The sequence below is a fragment of the Hippichthys cyanospilos genome, chromosome 2 (genome assembly GCF_059441005.1).
Source record: "Hippichthys cyanospilos isolate Australia breed blue-spotted pipefish chromosome 2, RoL_Hcya_1.0, whole genome shotgun sequence".
NCBI lineage: Eukaryota > Metazoa > Chordata > Actinopteri > Syngnathiformes > Syngnathidae > Hippichthys > Hippichthys cyanospilos.
In genome coordinates, this window is record NC_142370.1 from 6,862,631 (window position 1) to 6,874,150 (window position 11,520).

Sequence of the window (11,520 nt, forward strand, 5' to 3'; positions counted from 1 at the left end):
ATAGTTGTCTCCTGTTTAATTAATGACAGACTGAGCTGTCCTAGCTGCATGACTCACAAGTGTCAACTGATGGGTAAATTAAACTCTCATCCATCAATGAGTAAGATGTGGACACGATGTTGTCAACACCCATAACATATTTATCACTTGTGTTGTTGATGCATTCATTTTTTTGTAAGAAAAATCACTCTTGAAATAAAAATCCTGTACTCTGGGAAAGCAATTTTTTAGATGCTTTGACATGTAAATTGATTTTTTTTTTTTTTTTTTAATCAAGTCAAATTCATTTTTATGACCCTAAAGAATATCAAAGGGCTTCACAAATCCATAAGGTCGACCTCTGAACCAAGCTCCCAGAAGGGCATGGAAAATCAAACAAACCGAAAATTCTTCAAAAAAGTGTCTTCAAGGCACTCCCAGTTGATGAGTACTGTATAAAATAAACAAAAAAACAAAACAGACATACGAGTAGTTTATTCAAAACAGCCATATCAATTGTCTTTAATGTTCAGTTTATCTCCACGCTATCAAACAATGCATGACGCCATAGACAGGCAAACCAACAGTATTAATTTAGTGGTGTACCTATAAGCAATGAGTATCTGACCAAATGGTATAGAGCAACATATATACCTACAGACACAATATGTTAATACCAGCATATGTTGTTATCCTCAGTGAAGAGAATTACCAGAGCTTTCAAAGTTTTGATGTGCCATGTAGAGCTATGTCTGCATTATACTGCTCCCATGTGGCCAATGAGGTACGCACCAGAAAAGCAGTAAAATCCCTTTTTAATGCTTCCCATTCTGTCAACATGTCGTAAAAAGTAGGAAATGAAAGACTTCTTTGGTATTTCTAATAATTTCAATGGGGTACGTTGACATGAGCTTTGAAGCGTTTGGAGTAACAAGTCATTTTACAGAACAATTTCAACGAGTATCGCAATGCATCGCTGCATGGTTTAAAGACACATAATACAGTAAATACAAAGGAACTCCTTGAATCTACACATATGTGTTTAATGACGTTAAGTTCAACAATATGCTCTTTCTGAGGCTTGCAAGTTCACCATACTTAGTTTGTTGTTGTTTGTTCTCATACGCCTTACTGTTGCTTTTTTGTTTTATTATCATTATATCTGCTCCAAGTTGGCCATATCTAGCTCTAGCTCCGGAAGGTACTGGCTGCAGTTGGGGTTGCCTCTCACAGGAGGGGCTGCCGTGATGGGTTGGCCGGTGTGAGGGATTACACACCAGCACTCGCCCCTCTGACCATAAAGCGACATCTTGCACTGAAATCACATAATTTTTGAGTAAGCAACAATTTTCTTACAATATAAGGAATATTTTACTTGTTAGAACTTGGCTTAGTATGCTATACATGACAAAGAGGAACAGCGTATCTATATAGATATTTTCACCTTTAAGTCACACAAACGGTACTTCTAGGTAGGGTGCGGGGTTGGGCTGGGCAGAAGATGCAACACTGGAAGTAACCTCCATTACAACTTGTAAGTGTGTTTGACAAACCAGACATGATATACAGTTATGATGGACTGGCTTCTGAAGTGAGGTTTTTGTTGCTTGAGTTAAAGGCCCAGATGTCCTCTTTTGATAGTGAAAGAAAGGAATATATATATATATATATATATATATATATATATATATATATATATATATATATATATATATATATATATATATATATATATATATATATATATATGGGTTTTTTTTGGTTTTGTTTTTTTTGGGGGTGGTGGTATATCTGGGGGTGAAACCCCAAGTAGCATATCACTTTTTTTTCCAATGCAGAGGTACCAAGGCACCTAAGTGTTTCAAATATACTTTAGAACATTTTTATTCACCTGTTTAAGGTTATATAGCCCCCTCCTGTCGCAGTTCGGGATGTGCAGGGCATAGAGATCCTCCAAGGGACCTCGATTATCTCTGAAGGGCATCTTTGAGATCCTCTCCAGCACCTGGTCCAGCTCCTGCTGACATGGAGTCTTACACCCCACACAATGCACATAGTTAGTGGGAGTGGAGTGGAAGGGTTGAGTATACAAGGCTATGTTGACAGATCACCACAATTGTGTTTTATAAATTTTTGGATCATTTTGTTGCACATCATTCTCACAGTGTTTTTGCGAATGGATGGCACACTCCTGGTAGGATGATAACTAAGTGGTTGTGCCATTTTGAACTCTGAAATGTTGTCACCATCTGGGTGAAATTTTAGCTCCCTCGTGCCATCTTTCAATGTTTTCAATTTCCGAAAATTTGGCCTTTGATATAAAGATCATAGGGTTGGACAAAGTACTGCTTAAGGGTTAAAGCAGTATGGCTGATTCTGAAGACTACGGGAAGATTTGGGCTAAAAAGATGTCCATGTTTAGAACTGGAAGCAGTGCAGCGAGGACACATATTTTATTAGTCTATGGGTTGTAGTGTAAGTGCAGTTCTGTGCCAGAAGCAGGTGAGTTCTGTAGGTGTGCAGTATGCTACAGCTGTAATCCTATTTCTCATGAATATTGCAATATCTAATCCCAAGCAGTTTTTAAACTGGTTCCTTAACCCTTTTTTTTCCCTTTATACACTGTAAATGAAGTCAACCACTGTTCAATAATGAAGTACCATACATATGTTCAAATTGGTATTTTATTACTTGATGTGTGACCATAGAATTAGAGTTCAAAGTTGGCACACCCACCATTATGTGCATTGAATATAGTCTAAATTTGATATGTTGTAGGTGCATAAATGATTAAATAATGAGGAAAAACGGCCATCATCACCCAGCAGCATTTATCGTAGTTTACGTAACATTTTTTTGTTTTTGCATTTGTGGAAATGGGTGAGTCCACTAAATGTAAACACAGTGATAAGTGCTGTCACCTGAAATGTACATCACTGGCACAAAACTGCCCACATTCTAAATCCAACCTCAAAGGAGGGACCAGACTTAATACTGAAAGATACATGAAGCAGAATTACGTACATTTAAAATATAAGCACTCGTGCGTTCTACTCCACCAAAGGGTTGTTGACTCATTTTTAAAATTTCACACAGTGCTTCATGGTTGTTTCAAAACCTCTTACACATCGCGTTTGTTTTTTAAAATGGCATCCATTGGTCTATTCTTATGGAAGCTCCATGTTAGGTCAAATGTTGCAACCAGAAAACCATTTGTTGGCTTGTCCTCACCTGTTTGGGTCGTGTAGGTTTCTGCTCTTCCACTTTGTTGCTCTTCATCTTAGTCATCATCTCTTGACGATGTTGTCGCATAGCGCTCTCCTTCGGGCCCATCCAGGTAGCTTCTTTACTAGGTAAGCGAACGTCACTCAGTTCTGACTCGGACAATAGTTCCAAGTTTTCACCTGTAGGAGGGGAGGAGAAGACTAACAGTCAGATACTATCACTATGTTAAATTTGGGGAAAATGGTCCACTTCTGTTTTTTAAGGCACAGTTAAAACTAATGTATTTGGGGTAGTATTGGAAATCGAGTACTGCGAATGCCCCACCTGGCACGCTATTTATTTCGTCCACACACCTAAAAACACCTGCACACCTAAGAACAATTTAGAGTGTCCAATTCATCTGCCATGCATGTTTTTGGCGCGTGGTAGGAAGCCCGAGTACCCCGAGGAGAATATGAAAACTCCACACAGGAAGACCGGAGACAGCTGGATTTGAACTCGGCTCTTTGAGCTGGTAGGCAGACGTGCTGATCACTCTTCCACCGAGCTGCCCGCTATTTACTAAGTTAGTTAGGTTTTGCAAATGTGTTTGTTTACCTACCGATCCGTCCATCTATTCCTCTTTTCTACGAGACCAGCCCACAATTTTGAGCAGTGGTTCTCAAAGTGGGGTCCGTACCCTGACTGCAGGGAGTTTGTGAAATAATTTGGGTTATTCATAAAAAAATATATATTTGTGTTAAGTTCATTTGATTTTATATTACATTTTGAATGTATTCATGACTTCAACAAAGCAATCAATTCAACCACTTTAATACATTTTGAAAAATGTAGTTATTTTGTTATTTGTTTAAATAGACCAAAGTAAGCCACGTCATCATCAAAGAGCTTGATTATATAGTCATCAAATATTTGGCAGGGAAACTGACCCAATTTGTTATGAGGAGGCGTGCAATTTGCAATTGTTATTTTGTAAACTTCAGTCTGGCTACAAACAACAATTGAATATGTTGGTAAGTAAAAAGAACACTTATGTTTGCCTTAAATGATTTTATTTACCCCGTAAACATTTGCAAAGGGGGTCCTTGGAAAATTTGATTTCCAAAAAGAGGTCCCTCTTTGTGCATATATGGTGGCTATCTTCATTGCTGTTGTGTAATGTAGAAAGGATGTACGTTTAATCAAATTTAGCTTCATTCTACACTTTTATGATTAACAAGAGAGAGAAATGAACATGAGAGGAAGAACTATTTTAATCTGTGTTTCTTTTGATTGATGCTAGTCAATTAAAACGCTTTTAAAATATCACAGCAAAATGCACTTAAACTATTCCCCCACGCTAAAAAGCGTTTCTACATTATTCGTTTTGAGCTGGCAAAAGATTTACCCGTTGATGAAATAGTAAAGCTTGCAGTCACAGCATCAAAAGCTCATTTGGTTGCACAACATCCATAACTCCCTCTCCTAACAAAGATACCCCTTATCATTATTTTTGCATTCGTCTGTTGAGTGTGTAACTTTGTTACCGATTAAAATGTTTGTATTTTGGGCTCCCAAACATAACTATGGGCACTTAAATTGTTACAACTGTCTGACACAACCCTACATACTGTATGTAGGTCTCAAGTCTAGGCACCCCCACACATGAATGTGCCATTTTTAACGGGCAAAGCCCACTATCTCTTGCACTGTATGTCCATGCACCCAACTACAGATGACCACACCACAAATCCCCTCCTTCGCTTGATGGGGTGTTAGGCTTCGGTGGGCTCGGATCAGCAGCATAAACAGCGTAGCAGGCCAACCGTCCAGTCTACTGCTTTGATTAATCCCTTGACAATGAGTACTTTTCTAAAAGCAGTCCATGACAGATTCCCAAAATGCACAAAAGCCAGAGGTGCCACATCAAGATTCTTGTCACCAGAGTGAATACTGACTCATTTACTTTCATGCATGACAAAAAATTGTTTTCAGCCTCAAACGGATAATTAATTATTCGTCTGGTCCTTTATTATTATCTTTTTTTTGTATATTTCATGTATTAATGTTTTCAGGTAAAATCTTATTTTTTTTGTTTGATTCTAGTTTCAAAGAAAATAATTTCAGGCATTGTTTTACCTTCTACTTTTGGAGGTCGTTATCAAGCTGTATGTACGCTAGCTGATGGCAGGAAACACACGTGAGACCAGAAGAATGCTTCAAACACAGGAATGAGGCGAACAAACAAACAAAAATGACGAAATTCAAAAACATTGAGAAAATAGCAAAAAATTATTACTCTCATAAGAGTTGTAGGCTTTCTGGTGCCTTTCGAAGGTGACTTCAGACAGTAAGTGGGGGACACCCTGAACTGGTTGCCAGCCAATTGCAGGGCACACAGAGAGGAGCAAACATTCACGCACCTAATCACACATAAGAACAACTTGGTGTGTCCAATACAACTGCCATGCATAGTTTTGGAGTGTGAGAGGAAGCCAGAGAGACCGGAGAGAACCCACGTGGGCTTGGGGAGAACATGCAAACTCCACAGAGGAAGGCAAGAGTCAGCTGGAATTGAACTCAGGTCCCTGAAACGTGAGGCGAATGCGCTAACCACTGTTTCACCGAGCCAACAAGTCTAGTATGTCACTAGTCATTTCAAATTTTGCCCTGTAATCAGTATATCATAATACTCATTTTGCGAAGTAGAGATTCTTGCTCTCTATCGCTCAAGGATAAGTGGTTAGGATAGTGCGTGTTCAATGTAAGTAAAAAAAAAATGTTGTGAACCACAGATTTGGATCACTGTGTGGAACGTGGTTTCTAGAAACCACAGAAGGAAGATGTATTTACCTTTCAACTCAAAACACCGCTTGGACACGTTTTGGCATGTTTGCACTCACACACACACACACACACACGCAGACACACGCGCACACACACACACACGCACACACACTTACACACACACGCAAAATACACACACACGTACATCCACCTGTACCTTTGAATGCATCTTGCATGCCAACAAATGGTTTAATACAGGGGTAGAGAACTCCGGTTCCTTGAGAGCAATTTCCTGCCTATTTTCAATGTCTCCCTTGCCTTTCACACCTCGTTCAAATAATCAGCTCATCAGCAAGCCCTGTGGGAGCCTGATAATGATCCTGATTGTTTAATCAGGTATGTTGAACATGAGACACATCAAAAACAGGCTGGATGATTTCAAAATTGTCTATATACTTGAAATTTCAGCTTCTCAACACTAACTAGAATCCACTTTCTGAAGTCCTCTACAAGAACAATCAACTTATTCACACCTCCACAATTATTAATGATGCCGCAAAAGAAAAGTTGAATGTTCATTCACAAACTTAAGGCGCAGGATTAAGAGCATCCTTGAGTGAGGAGCATTCTTGAAGACTGCTTGGATCAGTCCACTTGCGGCAGCTCCGGAACCCATTTTTCATCTCCAAGCTCGGTAGACAACTACTAAAACACTAAGCATTGGACGGATGGAATCCTAAAAAGTGGTTAGCATATCTGCCTCAGTTAAGCAAGTTCTACGGATTGTTTCTAGGCACAGCTACAATACTGTCTGTGTAGTTGCTGCCTTAATTCGAGGTCATTTGGACAAGACGGGTCCGTAGCACTCTTTTTGAAGCGGCCTGTGTTGGGTGAGTAAAGTATTTTTTTGGGGAGCATTATATCTGGGCTGTTTCAGTCCGTCAGGCTTCATCTGGACAGGAATGCTTCTTGTTAGCTAATCATGTTATTTCAGATGGCACTGCTTTTTCTTTCCACTCTGGCTTTCACATCCAGAAGCACTGAACATGCTTCTCCACACAGGCAAATGCAAGTCTTGGGGTAGGTTGTGTGATGCATAGTAGCATCTAACAATTTAGTCAACAGACCAATGTTGGATTGTCTCTTACTCATGTTATGTTGCTTATAGGTTGTATGGCTACAACTGTTTGAATCTTTCTCATTTTATTCTAAACTAACAAAACTTTGATGTATGTTTCACACATATTTGCATTTTTGAAAAAGCACTACTCCACATTACTGCCATGGGTGAGCTTAAGTCTGTCCCAACTGACTATGGGCCAAAGGCACAGTGCATCTATTTGTCATAATTGTTAAAACAGACGTTTTAATTTGACTTGGAGTTGTTTGATGCAACCCACTGGATTGGTATTGACTCCCATCGGACCGGAGTGTTTTTTATTTGTTTTAAATAGAAAAAACTTTAATCCAACACAACAAGTCAAACTATATAAACTATAAGCCATATATTTTGAACAATCCAGTTCTGACAAATTTTGGAATAGATCAAAATTTATGAGGAAAGATTCGTCTAAAATTGCACTAATGTTTCTAGAGAGTAAAATAGAGTGCATACACACCAAAATTTTAGTTTTAGTTAAAAGAAATAATAAATAAAATAAAATCATTTAAAATTGTCAATCATAATTAACTGGAAATGTGTTTTTTGGTCTTCTGTGTTTGTATTGTTTTTTTTCTACCTAGCAAAAAATATATACTGTACAGTATTTATAATTTTTATCTGATTATATTGAATTGTCAAATTCAAGACACGGGGGCGAGCTCCGGCTCGCCTCATCATTTTATGTGGCCTGCAAAATGCTGATTTGACTTCATGTTTCTGGCTAATATAAAAAAAAAAACTTGCAAGTTGTCTTTAAAAAAAAAAAAAAACGTTTTTTTTTTCCTTTTGAGCAGTTTTTATCACCCTCTGATTTCAAAACAAAGTAAGTGTGTAAAAAGCACACTTAAGATTTATCCCGGCTCTCTGACACAAACTATAACTATAATGTGTCCCACGATAATAATGAGTTTGCAACCCTACTCTCGGATATCAGAATTGCAAAAACCTCTATTGATGCAAAATAAATTGGATCTATATATAGGATGATCTTCAAGGCTGCAGCATTGGTAGCAGAACATACATATGTCACATACAAGATAGAGTGCAACAAATGTGTAAAACCTTTGAGTCACACATTCTTGGCTAATTGGTTATTTTTCCTCAGTCGCTGTAGTTTCTTTTTTAATCGACAGTAGTTGGAGAAATCAGATATGGCAAGATATGGCTGACTTGTACAATTGTCAAGTCACTGCAGAGTCACCGCAAAGTCACTGTACATTAACAAATATGGAAAAAAAAACACCTTAAGACAGATACTGGACCATATTTTTCTCACAAATCTATATTATCGGTCACTCCACATGAGTAGTAGTTATTTATTTATTTGCCTTTATTTATTTTAAGTGTTGAAAATAACTTTCTCCCCTTCATGCTGCAATGTTATTTATCATACAGACTTGCCATTTTCTGGTTCTCCTGATAGGTGAAAATTTAGGAGATATAAAGACTCTGCACAATGCCAGCTAAATACACATCACATTATCAATGTGTTACCGTATATAATGTGAATATGTTATAAATCTTTAGTAACAACCATTCATTCATGAAGGGTACTGCATTCATCCGATTGTTTTTGCACAAAAATCAGTAGACGTGAGGTCTTTGGAAGCATCCCCTGCCTCATGAATGACCCAGCAAGGCTTGAGTAGTTGTGTTTTTTCCATAAAGAAATAACCAGATTATGAGGCCGCTGAATGATTACCATAATGAAACTTATTGTCGAGCTCACCAGTTCCAAAATAGACCTACGCATTCAAAAACGACATATCGAATGGCTTTACTGAGGGCCTCCGAATCATCCAAATAATGAGGCTGTTTACTTTTCCTCTTCACAGTGACCCCGTCCTTGTACAAACACAAAGCACATGAGCCTCACTGGAGTTCTCCTGCACACAAAGTCGGCCCATTTTCTAGGTAGACGCAGTGTATGCTTACTGCAGGTCAAAGCCTAAAGTCCAGCTATTCCAAACAATGCAACATTCCTCCCGCTGTCTCCAGGCTTGCTCCACTCCCTCAAAGACTCGTCAACATCAACATTGATGTTTTTTTTTATTATTCTTTTTTACCGAGCGCTATCTAAAAAGTGCAGCTGGCCAGAATTCTGGCCACTTGCTTGGCCGGTCCGGTTAAAGGCAACATTCTCTAAAGTTGGAGGTGTGGAGGGCCTGGGCGAGAGGATTGTTCCTTTTGCCCTCTTCACCCAGTTCTGTGCAACAGGGATTCTCACTCATGATCAGTATATGGCGTTTTTAATAAAAGGAGATACCATCTTTAATATTGTTTTTTGCAACAGCACTTGTCTAAATAAGTGTCTTGTCCTTTAATGCGACCAAGACAATATGCTTTGAACATAAGTATAAATATTGTTTTAATGTGCAATAAATAGCACATCGATGTTGATCATTGTGGCTCAGCACTCATAATTCATCTTATTTAGTTAATCGCTGTAATAAACTGATTCAATCCTGATAGGACCGACAAAGGATGGACTGACCGCTGGTCTGCTCCCGGTGCTCCTGGCTCATGGTGTCCGTGTCTACCGTGTGCCGGCACAGGCCCAAGCCCTGAACCAGTTGCTCCAGGGGAAGCTCCGAATCGGGCGTCGGGTAGCATCGCAAGCCGGAGGCACATCTCGGAGTGTACACTCCGCACGTCTCAAACTCCAGCCGGGCGCACACCGGACAGCACCCGCAGCCCGGCTCGCGCACGATTTCTGCGCAAAGTTCGCTGAGCTGCGGGCAGAGAGCGCGGCGCTCCGCGGTGCACGCCGGGCAGCGGAAGACCATCTCGGCCAGCGAGAAGCCGGCAACCGATGCAGTGATGAGCAGCAGGCTGTAGAGCTTGAGCATCGTTATTTGCCTTGGGGTTTGTGATATTATTGTGGGCTGGTTGAAGGCATGACCAAGTTAAAAAAAAAAGAGTGAGAGAGAGAGGGGAGCGAGTTAGTCTGCTCGCGCCTACTGGAACAGGTGAAGCAAGGGGTTCGATGCTTTGCTGGTTCCTACAATTTTCAAATTAGCTTTCAAATAACGGACTGGCTTCATACTCGCAGGGCAGAGGTTTTTTTTTTTTTTTTTAACTATCGCATACTTCCAAGCGTGCTGATTAGCTCAACAAACCAGCCAAGGGAAGGGCGACGCCATAGGATTTCGACAGTGTCGTCTTAGAATTTTAACATAAAAAATGGTAATGCGGTTGTAAATTCATATGACCTTTGCGGACAAAAACATTTATAGTCCTATTTTTTTCCAGGAAAGAGTCAGAGTTTTAATTAAGTCAACTTCTGACGACCCAGCAAAGTCAGGGCGGGGCCACGTGACGGTCAGTGCTGGTCGTGTGCACCCTTTGTCCCTCGAGCCAACCACCACCATACCTCGAGAAAATGTTTGTTCCCCCTCTCTCTCTCTCTCTCTCTCTCTCTCTCTCTCTCTCTCTCTCTCTCTCTCTCTCTCTCTCTCTCTCTCTCTCTCTCTCTATATATATATATATATATATATATATATATTTATATATATATATATATATATATATATATATATATATATATATATATATATATATATATATATATATATATATATATATAGCCGAGAAGTACTTTTGAATTGATTACGCACAAGTTGGCCCATTTCAAAGCCAACAAAAATTGTTAAACTTGACCTTTGCAGTTCGCTATGTGCCTGTCAAGCACTGCCTGACATAATCCTTTGGCTAAAACCAACAATCTTGAATGTCACTATAATCAACCAATCTACTGTAAAGGCTATTTGTGATAGTGCCAACCGATTAAATTATTCATTTCGATTTTTAAAAATTGGGTAATTTGCTCGCTTCCCCCTAAAAGGTAAATCACTGGGGACCCACGGATCAAACAGGCTTTCGCAAAAAGGACAATTTAAAGTCGTCGCAATAGATACCAAGTATTCTAGTGGAATGTTGGAGGAAAACAGAGTACTCACTCAGGAATTGCTATAGCTACATTAGATTCAAACAAATGTGTGAATTGGGAGGGAGATATGGTACCATGTCACTGCATATTCAGCTATAGAAAATACTAGATGTAATATCAAAACAAGTCACAAATCTGTACATATGATATAACCATTCTGGTTGGTTATGGTATTACCAATTCCATAATTTGTCAAATCCTGTCCTATCTATTTGTTAGTGTAACCAAAACATTTTAAACAACCAGATTTTTTTCTTTATTTATTACTTAACCCTCGTGAGAACATTTGTGTGCCTGTGTTTGTGCGTGCGTGTGCTTGTCATTCTCGCCCGTGTTTTCGCGTCTTTGTGTCAGTCTATTGGTGTGTAAAATATATAGGTATAATATTTGGTGAGTCTTTACATTGAAATTTAACATTATACAGTTCTGTTTTGGAGAA

At 39.1% G+C, this 11,520-nt stretch overlaps 1 protein-coding gene across 1 annotated transcript; it reads right to left on the reverse strand.

Annotated features, from left to right (window-relative positions):
- Positions 1–457: 457 nt before the first annotated feature.
- On the reverse strand, positions 458–10,120 carry igfbp2a (insulin-like growth factor binding protein 2a). The gene is made up of 4 exons (XM_088408957.1): positions 9,627–10,120; positions 3,211–3,383; positions 1,871–2,011; positions 458–1,294 (listed from the first exon to the last, which is right to left on the reverse strand). The coding sequence occupies exons 1-4, from the start codon at positions 9,979–9,981 to the stop codon at positions 1,136–1,138; spliced, it is 828 nt and encodes a 275-aa protein (XP_088265083.1). The 5' UTR covers positions 9,982–10,120; the 3' UTR covers positions 458–1,135.
- Positions 10,121–11,520: the final 1,400 nt, after the last annotated feature.